The following is a 16,130-nucleotide window of genomic DNA, read 5'->3' as shown; positions in this document are numbered from 1 at the left end:
GTAAAGGGGAGCATTAGAAAGAGTAAGTGGAAGTAGGTAGATGCTGTGGCTTGTGGGGTAGGAGCTGCCCCCGAATACATTTTCTTCTGGTTAACGCCTCTAAGAGTTAGAATCATGGCCCTACCCTGGCATTTCCTTGGGCCTCTCTGGGTGACCTCACCCAGCCTGCCTGTCTGCAAAGCCCATTTCTCTCTCTCCCCTCTGACTCTGTCACCACCGAGCTTGGCAGTTGGAACCTCTCTACCCAGCAGCCTTCCCTGGTCCAGCTTCTGACAGCCCCAACGTCCTACACAAAGCTTTGCCTGTCTACTCACATAGGTTGAGGATGTCCCACCCTTTCTAAAAACATGCCGTCTAAGACTTTCTGTCCTTCAGAGCTGGCTTGCAAGAAACATATGCTCCTCGGTGTGTCCAACCCCTGCCTACAGCAGACGCTGATGTCTGAACCTTTCTATTACCCACTGTCCTAAGGCTCAACACCCATGGCCTAAAAGGTGAGAACTGGGGTTCAGTACCAAGAAGCCTCATGTAGAAGTGATGGACTGGAAGACTCTGAGGGTGGAGTCAGTGCTTAGAGAGGAGGCCATAGCTCTTTTTAGAGTGCTGTTTCCCGGTGAAGTGACACTGTCTGCTGCCCTTTCAGTTTCTTTAGTCACTATCCTTAAGCTCAGTGAGGATAGCCTGTCTTTAGCTCTTTCTCTCTACCCTGGGTTTATCGTTGTTCTGTGGTGTCTAGTTCTATCATTTCCTCTAAGGCGAGTAGTGTTCTCATACTGCCTCAGTGATGTGGCAAGTAGACCACTTGTTTGCTTCAGTATTGACTTATCTTTCTCACGCCCTGCCCCCACCAGACCCCCAGCTTTGCATTTCTCCAGACACCACCAAGCAGGTGTGTACCTTTACAGATAACTTTAACCCTTGTCTTATCCGGAAGGCCTAGAGAAGGTGGGTTGATGCCATTTATCAGAGTACTCTGTTTTCCTCTGATTCTGGCTCCTACCCCCAAATATGGAAAAAAAAAAAAAAAAATCAAATGTCAGCCCGTACACAGAAACTGACGGATGATTTTGGAGAACTAATTTGCCCAGGATCATAGCACCAGGTCCAAATCAGAAGCAGAGTAAACCTTCCTAATCTCTGGTTTTTCAGCCTTTGTTGCTAGGTCACTGTAAACAAGAGATTGCGTGCAGAAGGAAAGCGTCGCTGTGTGTGTATAATGTAAGCATGTATTGATTCCTTTTCTGCTGCTGTGATAAAACAACCAGAGCCGAAAGCATCTTCAGGAAGAAAGCTTATTTAAATAACACTATGGTTCCAGAGGGCTAGAGACCAGAATGGTGGGGACCACATGGCCAGAGCAGGAAGCAGGTCACATCTGAGGCCACAACAGGTGACAGAGAAGGAAACGGAAGTGGGCGGAACTACTAGCTTGCAAAGCCTGCCTACTGAGACGTACTTCCTCCAGCAAGACTGCACCACCTAAAGGTTCCAAAACCGCCCTAAAAAGCACCATCAACCGGAACTCCACGTTCAAAGACCTGAGCTGGAGAGACTGGCTGCTTTTGCCGAGGATCCAGGTTCGGTTCTCAGCACCCACATGTTGGCTCACAACCATCTGGAACCACAGTTCCAGAGGATCCAATGCCCTCTCTGGGTCTCCTTGGACACTGGATATACATAGTGACCATGCATACCATGCATACATACATGCAGATAAAATACCTATACGTACAAAATAAAATCTTAAGAAAATAAAAAGTTGCAGATACACAGTTGTAGGTTAGAACACAAAAGTTACCTTGGTCGCCAGCAGGAAAGGGGCGAGGTAAGGGGAAAGTGTCAGGGGTTCCTCTGTCTGCAGCAGTCAGCATTCCTTTCTCTTGCTTTTCTTTCTCTGACTCTGGGCTTACAGGGACATTTTGTACCTGAAACTTGTCACGGACCTATATGCTCACTGGCTAGCAGGTCTGTGTGATCCGCTTTACTGCACAGATTCAGCTCTGGCATATGGTGCCTCTCTCCCTCTTTATAATTCATAGATTGTGGGTATCTTCTCTTAAAGTCACAGTTCAATATCTGGAGCAGAGTCTATGGAGAGGCCCAATTCTCCTTTCCAAGGGTAGAAGCCTCAGGTAGCTGGTACCACAGCGCCAGTTTGTTCTATTGCTATTCCCAGGCCAGTCCAGCAACCAAGTTTAATTCAGCTTTGTTTCTATGATGTAATGTGGCCTGAGGCTGTTAAGTGCTCAATAACTGTCCCTTGTCACCTTGGGTGGCAATGGGCATATGGAAGGCTGGGACCTGTGCTGAGCAGGGGATAAGATGGCATTTCCAAGGGTCTCTTGTTGCTTTCTGCTTAGGAAGACTTCCCTGTGCGAGACCCTATACCTAGTTCATTTGTCCCGGAGCCTGGTTCCTTCTAAAAAATGCCTTTGCAGGGGAGCCGGGTAAAAAAGGGATTTAAAACTGCTATCTTTTAAATGAAAGCTGTTTTAGGAAACATGATTATTTTTCCCCTTGTTTGTGTCTGAATTCATTCAACATCTAACTCTGCCTTAATGAAATTCTGTTGCATTCAAAAAGTTAAATGTATTTCAATCCACTGGGGGGAGAAAATTATTTGCTGTGGAGAGGAATGAGGTCAGTGTTTGCAACACTCACAAATCGAGTTCCGAGCGAGCGAGTGGCTCTGCCTGAGGGATGGGGGTTTGAGGAGCAGGTTCCTGCTCCTGGTGCTGACCCTGTGGATGCTTTCACGGGCTTCCTCCCAGTCAAGGTCTGGGATAGATCAGCAAATGCTGCGTTTAAAATAGGTCAGAGAAAATTGTATTGTTTATTGTAACACTTGACTCTCAGGTTTTCTCTTTGTGAGGTTTCTTTTTCTGTAAAGAAAGACGATAGCTTGCACATATGTCTCAGTTGGGGACCACGTGCCTGACACTGCCAAGGCCCTGAGTTTGATCCCCAGCTCAGCAAAATGAAACCTGAAATTGTTGTCACTGACTTCAGCTCACAGTGTTTTAACTCAATCTAGGTGACGCTTAATTTGCCTCAGAACAGATCCAGTGTTTGTTTGTTTGTTTGTTTCGTTTTTAAGATTTATTTGATGTATGTGAGTACACTGCAGCTGTCTTCAGACACACCAGAAGAGGACATCAGATCCCATTACAGATGGTTGTGAGCCACCATGTGGGTGCTTGGAATTGAACTCAGGACCTCTGGAAGAGCAGTCAGTGTTCTTAATCGCTGAGCCATCTCTCCAGCCCCCATTTTTTTTAAAATGCATTTATTTGTTGGTCTGTGTGGACACACACATGCTATAGTATGTTTGGTGGTCAGGCATCAACCTGCAAGAGTTGGTTCTTTCCTTCAGCCATGTGGGTTCTGGGGTTGCATCCTGTGTTACAAGGGTTAGTGGCAAGCCCTCTCACTCAGTGGGCCATGATGCTGGCCCCTCAGAAGAGCTCTTAGGTGATTTGCCATTGTAGAACTAGAGCATGCGCATGGCTTCTTCAGGTTCGTCGATGTAGCCTTTGTGATTTGGTTTCTTTGAGTTCCTCTGCCTAGCGCTGCTCCTGTGAGTGTACACTCTATGATGGTGACAGCTCATGGTCCTCACCTGCACCGGTCCACAGGGAAAGGGGGCATACGCCACCCCAGCCCAGTCATCTCAGAAGCTTGAAAACACTGGGTAAATAAGCATCCAAATGGCCTAGCTTTATTTTTTTATTTTGCTTCTTAAGACTACACATTTCAGCCTCAAGAAATTGTCCAAAAAATGCTCGAAAAACACAAATAAAATATGAGTTAAAATACAAACACACTATGCTTTTGTAACATTTATTTGTGTGTGTGTAGCTGTGTTTGTCTCTCTGCCTGCCTGCCTGCCTGCCTGTCTGTCTGTCTGTCTGTCTGTCTGTCTGCCTATGTGTGAATGTATGCCATGCACATGTGTGAAAGCCAGAAGACAGCTTGAGGGACTTGGTTCTCTCTTCTACCACGTGGGTCCCAGAGATCAAAGTCATCGGACTTGGTGGCAGTCACCTTTCCCAGCAGAACCATCTTGGTGGCCCCTGATTGTGCTTCTGATGCACATCTTCCCCTAGAGGTAGCAGATAACCCTCAGTAGGGATGAATAGTAGGGAGACACAGCTTTGAGGAGGGAGGGAGAGAGAAGCCGATGGTTCTAATGGAGAGAGAAAAAGGCAAATGTCGTCGATTCTGAGATTCAGCTCAGAGCACGCTCTACCAGCCGCATCCTACACTGTCATCCTGCACTGGGGAAGCTGGGAAGCTGGGAAGCTGGGACATGTTGATCACCCCCTTCTCAGAAAACTGGTTCCTTCTGTGCCACCCAGCACACCCACTGGTCCAGACCTTGTGTCTTGATCATAAAATAGATGCACTGCCCCTGGACTGAGTCCTCAGCTGACTCCACCCCACAGCAGGGTAGGAAGAGACCTTCTACCTGTACAGTGGGAACAGATTACTGTGAAAAATAGTGGCATCTTTCCTTAGACTCCTCAGGGTACTGCAAAGCCCCAGGGAACAATTCTTCATCCAGAAAAAAGCTAGGGAAAATGTCAGCTATCAGGGATTCTGGGTGTCTCTTCCCTGAACGTTCTCTAAGGAAGCTGACTCTCATCTGGTTTACAACTGAATGAGATGGGATGATGGTAATGATGGTGTGGTGATGATGATGGTGGTGGTGGTGGTGATGATGGTGATTTAACAGTGAGTGACTAAATGAGCTAGACATACATTAGCTAGGTGACTTTCACTTTACATTGCTTTAAACCTCCATTTTCTTATCTAGAAAGGGGACTACTCATAGCTCCCAACTTGCAGGTTTGAAGTAAGGGTTAAATGTGATTTTAAAACGTGTATTTTAGCACAGAATTTATATTCTATAAATGTATGTGCTCTCATCAATTGCTAGCCCCTGTCACAGGCTACTTTCTGTCTCTGTCTCCTCTGTCTCTGTCTGTCTCTAGTCTCTCCTCTCCTCCCCATCTCTCTGTCTCCCTCCCTCTGTCTCTCTCCCTCTGTCTCTGTCTCTCTCCTACCTCTGTCTCTGTCTCTCTCCTCTGCTTCTGCCTGTCTCTCTCTGTCTTTCTCTGTCTCTGTCTCCCTCTCTCTCTTCTGCCTCTATCTCTTTTTCTCTGTCTCTCTCCCATCTCTGCCTCTGTCTCTCCTCTGCCTCTGTCTGTCTCTGCCTCTGCCTCTGTGTCTCTCTCCCCCCTCTCTCTTCTGTCTCTGCCTCTGTCTCAATCTCTGTCTCTCCTCTGTTCTTTGATACTATTTCTGGCCACCCTCCATTTCCCTTCTTATCTTTCCTTCAGCCCCCAGCGTCTGTTCACTGTCTCATCTCCAGAGAAGGCTGAGGACTTTTAGGGACGTGAGAACTGAGAGAGCTAGAGGTCTTAAATGACAATGGAAGTCAGGGAGCAAGGCCGGGACACATTCTGATTTTATTGTTATACTTCAAAGTAGTTTAGGTGCCTACAGTTTGTTTTTTTAAATAAGCCCCTCCCCAAGAGAAACCCGACAAAGGAAGCTGGTTTTGTCCCAGCTTGCAGCAGGTTTCTTTCCCTTTGATTGGCCAGGCTTTGAGCAGAGCAAAAGGCCTCTTCTGATTATTTAGGATGTGTGTCCTCTTGCTAAAATAAAAGTGTGGGGCCCGATACAGAACAACAAATTCACTCTTTTTTTTTTTTTTATTTTCTAGATTTATTTATTTATTGTATATGAGCACACTGTAGCTGTCTTCAGACACACCATAAGAGTGCATCAGATCCCATTACAGATGGTTGTGAGCCACCATGTGGTTGCTGGGAATTGAACTCAGGACCTCTGGCAGAGCAGCCAGGGCACTCAACCGCTGAGCCATCTCTCCAGTCCCAAATTCACTCTTTACAGGGAAAAGTAATGCTTTTTTTTTTTTTTTACTCCTAAATAGCTTTAAGTCTTAATCATGGTTCCTTTGAAATACATATGAGTGGAACTCTTGACCTGGAAGCATGTTCATAGTACCGCTGAAAACTTTTTTTAAAAATCTGTTGAGATTTTTCTAAAGGATTTATCCATTTCTACTTTATGTTTATGAATATTTTGTCCACACATGTATTTGTGCACTGTGCATGCAATACCTCTGGAGGCCAGAAGAAGGTGCTGCACCCCTGGAACCAGAGTTACTGAGGGTTGAGGGGTGCTAGGTACTGTACCTGGGTCCTCCTGAAGAACAGCTGAGCCCTTTCTTTTTTTTTTTTTTTTTTAAGATTTTATTTATTTATTTTACATATATGAGTACACTGTAGTTGTCTTCAGGCAAGCCAGAAGAGGGCGTCAGATCTAATTGCAGATGGTTGTGAGCCACCATGTGGTTGCTGGGAATTGAACTCAGGACCTCGGGAAGAGCAGTCAGTGCTCTTAACCACTGAGCCATCTCTCCAGCCCCAAGCTGAGCCCTTTCTTAAGTCCCAAATTAAGTTGTAAAATGTTTATATATTTAAGGCTGGGTGTGGTGGCGCACACCCTCAATCTCGGCACTTAGGAGGTAGAGGCAAGTGGTCTACACAGTGAGTTCCAGGACAGCCAGGGAGACATTGAGAGACCCTGTCTCAAAAACAAACACACAACAAACATTTATAGTGCGATACAGAATAGCTTGTTTGCTTATCTCAATGACTCCAACCTGTTCTCCCCCAGTAACTCCTATCGGTGTTCGAAAACAATACACCTTCTATAACACAGAAATGGTTTTTAAAATGGGGTCACCTCAGAAAAAAGTGAGTTCTGTATAATAAAAGCAATGAGTAGAGTAATAATTTGGTTCAGTAAATAACAAAATGTGAGAGTGCTGTGTGCAAGGAAATGGTGCCTTGATTATGCCCACTGTATAAATGGTGCCTTGATTATGCCCACTGTATAAATGGGTGCATTGAGTATGCCCACTGTGTAAATAAGGATCCAAGGCTTAGCAAGGTTAGTAATTTTCCTTGGGCTTCAATGCTAGTGAAGCTAGCTGGTGCCAGGTAGGACTGGGGCCTCTGGAGAGTCAATGTAGAATTTTCTCAGTGCCCCTGCAGCCTGTTCTTTTGGTGCCGTGTGAGATGGGGGAGTGCCAACCCAGTTATTAATGGATATTTTCGAAGGAACGCCTTCCAGTCATCTTTTACATAGAGCTCACACATTCCCAGTACAGCTGATAAAAGAACATGAGCTCATCACTGAAGTATGCACAGGAGTTAGAGACCACAGTCTAACGAAGGATTTCAGGAAGCTGAAGGCCTTCCTGGACAAGTATCTTGTAGTGTACCTGCATTTGAAAATGTGCAGGTAAACCAGGACATCTCTAGAAGTGGCATTTTAATTTGGTTTTTAAAAGTTCTTCGTTAAATAAATAAAAATAAAAAAGTGTGCCTGCCCTCTTTCCTTTCTCGAGTGAATTAGGAGAGGAGCTAGGAAGTCTTGTTTGTGTGTTGGTTGGAGGATGGAATTTGCACATTTGTGTGTGGTTTTTCTTTTAAATAATTACTACATTATAATTCATTCTGTTGGAAACGTTCAAATGTGCTGAGGAGAAGAGGACCCAGTGGCTTTCGAGATGGCTGGTCAAACCCCACCTGACAGAGTGCTGCCTGACCTTATTAAAATACAATTCTCTTATTTAATCCCTCCACTAAGCATAAGAGTTGTGTCAGACAAAGCCGACTGGAATCAGGACACATGATACTAAGAATTAACGAAGGAGATGGCAGGCGCCTAATGCCTTTGCATCCTAGCTTCTTCATGCTTATGAAATACAGTGTATTGGTCTGTGTGATTCTTAGAAATGACAACATGAAGAAACCAGTCATGATGGAATCCAGGCGTTCGCCAGGCAAGCAGACTACCCATGTGTATCTTCCCTTTAGGCATTGGGGCTAGGGTGCCCCTCAAAAAGCCTGTATTGCACAGAATTGCCCGTCTGCACATCACAGAGAGGGAAAGGCCAGGCAGACGTCTGGCTTTTCGGTTGCAGCGAGGCTGACGGGTCCCCCCCCCCCTACACACACACACACACACACACACACACACACACACACACACCCCTCCCCAAACGCTGCTGCAAGGGTGCAGCTGGTTTACCGCAGAGTGCCGCAGTTGAGTGTTTTCAGGGACAGACACAAGGGGAAATCGCAGCCTGAGCACACCCGGGGCCGCTGCCTGCCAACCTTTCTGCACCGAGAAGCCTCAGGCAGCTGGCAAATTCCTCGTCCTCAAGCCGGGAGGTGGAGGCTGGGTGGGAGCTCAGGTTGAGAAAGACAGGGGCTGGGGGCGGGGCTTCAGTCCATCCCTCAGCGGGGGGCTGCAGGGTGGGCAGCCAGGAGGCCCAGACATCCGTCCACCCGGTGCAGCAGCTCACGGTGCAGGTGGGGACTCTGCCACCATACCTGGCTGTGGCTGAGCATGTGGGCGGCCGCAGGCAGTAGGCAGGCATTGCTGCTTATGTCAGCTCTGAAATGAAAGCGGCTGAGGCCTCTGCCTCTGAAGGCTTGCAAGGGAGATCAGCACCCAGCAAATAAGAAGTCAGCCCTGGCCCCGGAGGAGGAGGAAGAGGAGGAGAGGTTGAGCATCCCTCTCCCGGTGTCCTTTAAATGAGGAGCGCGGCCGGTTGCTTCTGACCCTCGCTTACATCACTAACCTGTGACAGGCACATCTCCACGCCCGGTACCTGCTCCTCCAACAGCAGCTTCCAGTCCTAGGAGCCTCTTTGTATGCGGCAGACATGGCCAGCCAGCAGGATTCCGGCTTCTTTGAAATCAGTATCAAATATTTACTGAAATCCTGGAGTAACGGTGAGTGACAGAAAATATGCTTTTTGTCGGATTGTTTTCTGGATGCTGCTAAGGTTGGAGAAATCAGATCTCAACTGGACACATATGTTTGTGAGCTGAGGAAGTTTCTCTCTCTCTCTCTCTCTCTCTCTCTCTCTCTCTCTCTCTCTCTCTCTCTCTCCATCTGCTGTGAAAATAAAAAACGTCAGTGTCTGAACTATCCCTACTCAACTTTGAAAGCTGCAATAGAATTACAGTAGTTTTGGTGTTGCTGTTTGTTTTTGTCTTTTTGCCTAACAGTTCCAGAGATACAGTCCTTCCGATTCTGAGGAGGGCAGGTTCAGCATGCCAGACAGCACTGCCTGCCTGGTGTTTATTTGCTGTGTTCAGGCTTCAGGCTTCATCTAAATATTTTGTGAGGTGCAGTTTAGCTGAAGGGGTGTGGCGGGGTAGCGAGTACTTTGTAATTGTCTTATTAGGGTATTGTCTGAAGAGGGAAAACTACTCGGAAGTCCAAAGCCTAGGGCTCATCTTTGTTAGGCATAGACCCATCTGCATATCCATTTGCTCTTTCCCTGGTCCCTGTGGATGATGTTCAGAATGCTATTTATCCTTTCCAGCTTCTAGAGATCTCAGTTGCCCTAGTACAAGCAAGCACGCTACTGAAATGTAAACAAGTGTGGTTCTGACCCAGATGGTTCATTAGGCTATACAAATACCATGGTTCTGAAGTTGCATTTCAGACCCACATAAAAATTGATAACAATTCGCTATTTCAAAAAGGGAACCTCTAAGCCATCCTGGGTCTGGGTTAAAATCAGAATGAGGCCTTCAGCTATTCAGGGATACCTTGTATTTTTCTGCACAGTTTAAAAACAGAGTCTTATTGATGCATCTGCTTTTGTACTGATTTTGTGCCAAAAGACTGACAGAGCTTATAGGCGCTCTCGACTGTTTTGAATTAAAATTTTGTTTCTAAAAATTATTTTCTATATTTTATTGTGTATATACTAATTAACCTGCCTGGAGTCCTGAGAGGTACTGAACATATCCTCTACGAATGACCTGTAGCCAAAAATCCTTTTTATGTAAACAAACCTAGGCAGGAGAACTTGGGCTGGATTGTTTTGAGAAGGCTGAAGCGTCTGCCCAAAGATATTTGGGGGCTGCATCTCTGAATGATCTCCACAGAAGCCATTTTCCCCAGCTCAGGGTGCACTTGGGGGCTTGTCTGAGTGTTTCTGTGCAAGCAGGAGGCCATTTGGGAGCAATGCTGCTGCTTTGTTGACGCCATAAATCTTTTAACTTGGGTTCATTTTCTGGATATTCCAGACTCACAGACGAATCTTCCTTTGTCTGGTGTCCCTCTGATTAATGAAAATAATCAGGCAGACTGGAGACATTATCTCGATGGAAAAAACCCAACCAAACAACAACAAAATACCCCACTTCCAAGTGTGGCATTGGGGTGTGGATTTTAAGCTTTGTTTGGTTATTCCACAGCCGGCTGCTTCTTTCCATCCGTTTTTGCCATGCCTTAGGATGGCAAATTATGCTGTACAATACCTGCAGGGATTTCTTTAAAATCTTCTCCTCTTGTCTGTCTTCGAATGACAGGACAGATAACTGCTTTACCTTCTTTAAACTCCTTACTTCCTCCCTGCATCCCCATCCCAGGAAATGATTCAAAATTATTGTTCATCTCAACTTTGGGACTATCTGTGACATAATTTCAAATCCTCCCGGTTCATTCAGTGAAGATTTACTTAGTACCCTGCTGCATGCCAGGCTGTGGGGTATGTGGAAAAGACGGTTACAACAGAGCCTCGAGTGTGTGTGTGTCCCAATTCCTTTATTTCAAGAGAGTGAATGAAGGTGGTAATTATCCCAGTGTTCTTGGGGGCGGGGCAGGTCTGGATGGTTTATACCCCTTTCTTAAAGAGGAAAGGGAAAAAGCACTGGCTGCCTATCCCCTTTGAGCGTGTTACAACTCTTACCTGCGTCCAGCCTGGCACAGTTCTCGTCTCTAAGTTTTACCTGTTTCCGGTAGCAAACAGAGAGAGGAATTTGCCCGTACAAAACACAAAGTAGAAAACAGCAGCCTCGGGGCTTCGCCTATGAGTGTAACCTTGGCTGAAAGGCTGTACCGCCGGGCAAGCGGCTAACTAACCACGTGCTCGCGCATGCCCAGCTTCCCAGGTTGGAAAGCTGAGGGTGCCCGCCCACATACCTGAATGGAGAACCAGCCCCCTAATTATATGGCAGTGCTTATTTGCACAAGCGCAGCAATTAAAAAGCAATAAAACAAACTTTGCAGCTACAGCTGACTACTTTGCTGGGCAGTAGTAAAGTGAAAGATGACGTCATAAACTTTCATGGGTTAAGGTTCCATTTGATAGAGAAAGGGCATGTTGAGGGGCCAAATGTCGTTTCATATACATACATACATACATACATACATACATACATACATACATCTTTGTCTCATCAGAAGAATTAACAAGCCAATTAAGCAAACTGGTTGCTGCCTGGTGAGATGAATTAGTTTCTACTTGGTGGCCTCCACACTTTTTTTCCCCGTGGCACCACACCACACCCATCCTGTCAGGCTGCCCTTCGGTTTGAATGAAGCGAGGACTTGCAGTAGCCTGATGTCTGGAAATGTCACTTCCTCCTATACAGACTCACCAAGCAGATTTTTCCTTAACTTTCTTGGACAACTGTCCTGGTGTTCCTCCCACTGTATCCAGACCTTCCCCGGGGTGATCATCTGTTGCCCCTGGCGTCTATCGTCACAGCCACCCCACGGTCTTCTCAGCCTCACTGGGAGTATTCTTTGGTCTTCTAATTTCAAACTCTGTTACCCATCTCCCTCAGGGCAATATCTTCCATGCTGCCCGCCACTCCTGTCTTCTCTTCTCTTTTCCTCTGTCTTCTGCAGTTCGGGGACTTGTTTCCACATCCCTGGCTGTTTGCATCTCCACCCCATAATCTGGCAGGCCCTCACCACAAGTCACAGAGCCAGAGGGGCTTGCCGCCAATCTTCTAAGTCCTGTGCTTGGGTGGTCATGGATGACCCAATGACTGTTTCCTCGTCTGTGAAAAGCAAGCAGAAGTATTGGGTGCTTCATGGGCATGGGGTGCTCAGACACAGCACTTGGGACAACATCAAACACACTGTGAATGTTTGATAGATGCTAAAATAATTCAGATGTGTTCTGGTGCTCCTCTGCCTTCTGAACCTAAACTTAAAACGTGCACGGCCTAGATTGTCTTCTTCCCTTCACCTTGGCATCCTCAGTGGATTATTTTATGAAGAGTCAACACTTACTTCACTCCTGGGCAAGCAAAGTCTAAGGAGAGAAAAGAATTTAAATTTACTTTTAAACGTTACCCACTTCCCTCCACCTCATCCCCCCTCCACTCCCCCACCCCCTTTTTTATCTCAACCACTATCAAACCGCCCCCCCCCCCCACAACTTTCTTTAAACGTGGAGCTCTGTGGAGTTGGCTTGGGAGTGTTTCTGTGGCAGGAAGTTGCTTTGGTCTTTAGCATCTCTCCAGACGAAGTTTGGAATGGCTAGCTAGCTTCAAGCTCCCTTGCAAGGGAGGAGAGTTTACACAGAGAGAGTGAGTGTGTGGGCTTCACCATCGTCTGAAAAGTCTAAATGGCTTCCTTGTGCTGCTAACCACCCTATGACGCCCAGGGAACACTGGCCCAATGAGGCGAGTATTTGGAATATTCAGTATTAAAGCATATTCAGAATCACCTGGCTCCTTCCAGAGCGGGGCACACCCTCCCTGTGGGATCTAGCCAGTCTTTGCTGCCCACTGAGGACATCTTTATGTTCACTGATCCTTTCAGGGCCTTAGAACTCCCTACACAATGAACAGCTCTGGAAGAACCGAGTATCAATGTGCTCTTTGCACAGAGATTGGTGTGTGCCCCCAACAAGGCTAAGGTTGTCCTAAGGAAACTTGTATGCATCGGCAGAACCGGAGTCAGGGTTCCGAGTCGATATCCATTGAGCTTGGTGGCTCACGGTTGTAATCCCAGCACTTCAGAAGGAGAGGCAGGTAGGTAGGGAGTTCAAGGTTACCCCCATCTGTGTGAGACACTCATTGAGAGACAGACAGACAGACAGACAGACAGACAGAGAATCCATTCAGCACAGAAATGCTGGCTTGGTGACATTAGTTGCTGGGCCAAAGAAACCATGGGCTAGAAAGTACGGTGAGTTGTGAGCCTGTACTTACTCTTGGTGCTTAGATCTATGCAGATGGGCCTCAAAGGCTCCAAGAGAAAGACCTTGTATAGATGTGGAAAATTAATATTAATAGAGTTTCCGGAACCTATCGATAGGTACAATTCAGTTACAGACACATTTTGTGTGTGTGTGTGTGTGTGTGTGTGTGTGTATGCACGTGCATGTGCTGAGGTTAGAACTCCCGGCCTCATACAAGTGGCACGTGTTCCCTGTCACTGAGCTCCATCCCAGCATCTGACCCTTTCAGTGGCGGAATGACCGAGCACTACTGTCTGCGTTCAGCAGGGGAGAGGCTGCATGTCCCTGTCGCTCATAACTATTTGGTGATGGCACATCCTCAGAGGCCACAGGGTCACTTCTGCTGAAACGGTTAATAAGCCTAATGAGAAACAATACCCTGTGCCAGCATCCATGTTCTCCAGCAGCAAGGAACTTATGGCTTGCTGGCTTTGTTGTTGAGACTAGATTGGAGGTGGTAGTTGTCAGGTTCAAAAGAAACTTGGGACAAATGGCTACTTGTTGTGCCTCTCAGATACACATGTACCTGCTACAGAGTCCATGCTGGCATCCTGGCTCTTCCCAGCCCTTCTTCCCATGCCCCACCCTAATTCTTTCTAGCCCATAGGCTAATCTTCCCAGCTTCTCACTTCCTTGTAGCTGTGCTATTTCAGCTGTGTGTTCTCTCCCCCCACCTCATCCCCCTCCTGACCCCCTTTCCCTCCCCTTCCCCCCCCCCCCCCACAACTTGCTCCTCTCTCCTGGTCTGCTTTGCCTGCACACTCTCTTCTTCCTCTCTCACAGCCCCTCCCACGGTCAGGTCCATCCTGCTGACCACGTTGAGTCTCCTACTTTCGCTCCCTGCTCTGGGCACTGGCTGTGCTCTCCCTCGTTTTTCCATAAAAATCCTTCCCCTCAATGATACTTTGTAGCACTCACGTCCCCACTGAACACATCTGGTGCCGAAGCCCTCGGTCTATACCGTAGTTATTGTTATTTGTTTGTTTTGACTTTAAGACACACTTCATTAAAATCGAGGCAGGCCGCGCCCGAGCAGCCCTTGAATAACAAACACAGCCGTTCTGTGTCCAATGCCATGCTCAATGACTTATATATAGGGCAGTCACATAATTATTCATCCAAACTGGGACACTTTTGAGAGTGAAAGTTAATGGTGACACAGGAATGCTGTCTTCTGAGACTACCTTGGGTAAAAGAGACTAAATGGTTGATTCTTTGTTCCTTCCAACAACTATGTGTATATATATATATATATATATATATATATATATATATATATATATATATTTTCATTCCACATTTTGTAGACTTGGAAAAAACATTGAAACTTGGGGAAGTGATTTACTTGTTGGTTCAAATCAAGAAGTCAGTAGATGCCATCCACCCATTCCCCAACGCTGATCACAATATTGTTCATTTGTTTAAAAAGCTTTGTATGAATGTTTTGCCTACTTAAATGTCTGTGCCCGGTACCTGTGGAGAGCAGAAGAGGGTGAATCCCCTGGGGTTCAGGATGATTGTGGAACTGCCGGGTGGGTGCTGGGAATCTAAACCTGGACCTCTGAAAGAGCAGCCAGTGCTCTTAACAGCCTTGTGGTCTCTCCAGTCTCCTGCATTGTTTTTATATTTGCCAAAAGGACCAAAGGATCAAGAGCACTGTTGGGAACTTGGTGTTTTATAGCTATTTAAAGTTTTATTGCTTAATACTTTCTGCCAGTTCTTAGCCTCTGGCACACCCTGCCCTCCTCCCACCCTCCATATCTCTCTCTCTCTCTCTCTCTCTCTCTCTCTCTCTCTCTCTCTCTCTCTCTCTCTCACACACACACACACACACACACACACACTTTTTTTTTTCTTTTCTTGCTGCAGAGGGCCTTCTCTTTAGGATGAGCCTCTTTGAAGGGCCTGAGCTAAGTGTATGCAAGTGTTCTCCATGTGTTTTACAAATTCTCCAGGGCAGTCTCCCCCCACCTCTCCCCACCTCCCCCCAGCTCCCCCACGCTCATCTTCACATCAAACACACGCACACCGTACACATGTAACAAGATTACTTCTTTTATGTTGATTTGTTCCTACTCTGAAAGTTGTATGCAAATCTGTGACTTGGCTGTCTCCAGGGCTGGCAGGGTAGCTCAGCAGCACAGTGCCTGTCTGGCATTTATGAGACCCTAGATTTGAGCGTCAGCATTGATACTGCTATGTTTGTAGATAGATAGATAGATAGATAGATAGATAGATAGATAGATAGATAGATACATACATACATACATGCATGCATGCATACACACAGATGTCCAGTTAAAGTAAATTGAATTAAATGGATTAAGTGTAAATGTATGTAGGCCTTTAACTTTTTTTAGGATGGTCATTGGCCCACATCATTGATGTTTTTTCTGCTAGGTTGTATTTCTGTTTAGAAACCAGTAGCAAGCTCCTGATTGTCATTGGTATTTAGAGGAGGGGATGTTCCCACTACTGGCCCTGGGCACTGCCACACAATGCACAGTTATACATTCGGGGGGAAAAAATACTCATACTAAATAAATAAATGAGGAATTGAATTACCTTTCTGACAGGCGAACAGCAATACAGAGTAAAAAGAGTGACCTGGGTAATTTCCCACGTTGGGATGGGTCCAGGATATTTGAGAAAGTTGCCAGGGGTTAGATACTTCGAATGATAAGAAACACCCTTGAAGAGAGACTTCTGTTTCAAGACATTTGAACGCTGCCTGCGACTCATTCACTTACTTCAGGGCACAGTTTAAGCAATTGAGAGGTTACACGCGAGCATCATGTTAGTGGTATCTACATTTTTCAGCCTTCTGTAATATTCAGTATGAGCTGAGCCATTGAGGAGTGAGGGGCTTTGGTGGGGGCCGTTCTCTGTCCTCTGTACGGCTTAATCCCCAGCGGCCTGATTATCTGCTATGGGTATCTCACCCGTGTCAATGAACCTATTGTGACCAAACTGATCTCCTTCCACTGACTGGATAAGGGTGATGACACTAAGTTCTTCCTGTGTA

At 46.3% G+C, this 16,130-nt stretch overlaps 1 protein-coding gene across 6 annotated transcripts in view; it reads left to right on the top strand.

Annotated features, from left to right (window-relative positions):
* The window catches only part of Fry (FRY microtubule binding protein), a 374,882-nt gene that overhangs the window by 136,749 nt on the left and 222,003 nt on the right, over window positions 1–16,130 (top strand). Inside the window, exon 1 of one of the 6 annotated variants that reach the window (XM_076923842.1) lies at window positions 8,359–8,840. The exons of 4 other annotated variants lie outside the window; for them this stretch is intronic. In XM_076923842.1, coding sequence (XP_076779957.1) covers window positions 8,771–8,840 — 70 coding nt within the window. In that variant the 5' untranslated portion in view covers window positions 8,359–8,770. Of the gene's footprint in view, window positions 1–8,358; window positions 8,841–16,130 lie in introns of those variants that run through there. One more of the 6 variants, XM_076923844.1, reaches the window with a different exon arrangement.

This window comes from Arvicanthis niloticus, chromosome 24, assembly GCF_011762505.2.
Source record: "Arvicanthis niloticus isolate mArvNil1 chromosome 24, mArvNil1.pat.X, whole genome shotgun sequence".
NCBI classification, from domain to species: Eukaryota; Metazoa; Chordata; class Mammalia; order Rodentia; family Muridae; genus Arvicanthis; species Arvicanthis niloticus.
This window is presented reverse-complemented; position numbering and strand designations above follow the sequence as displayed.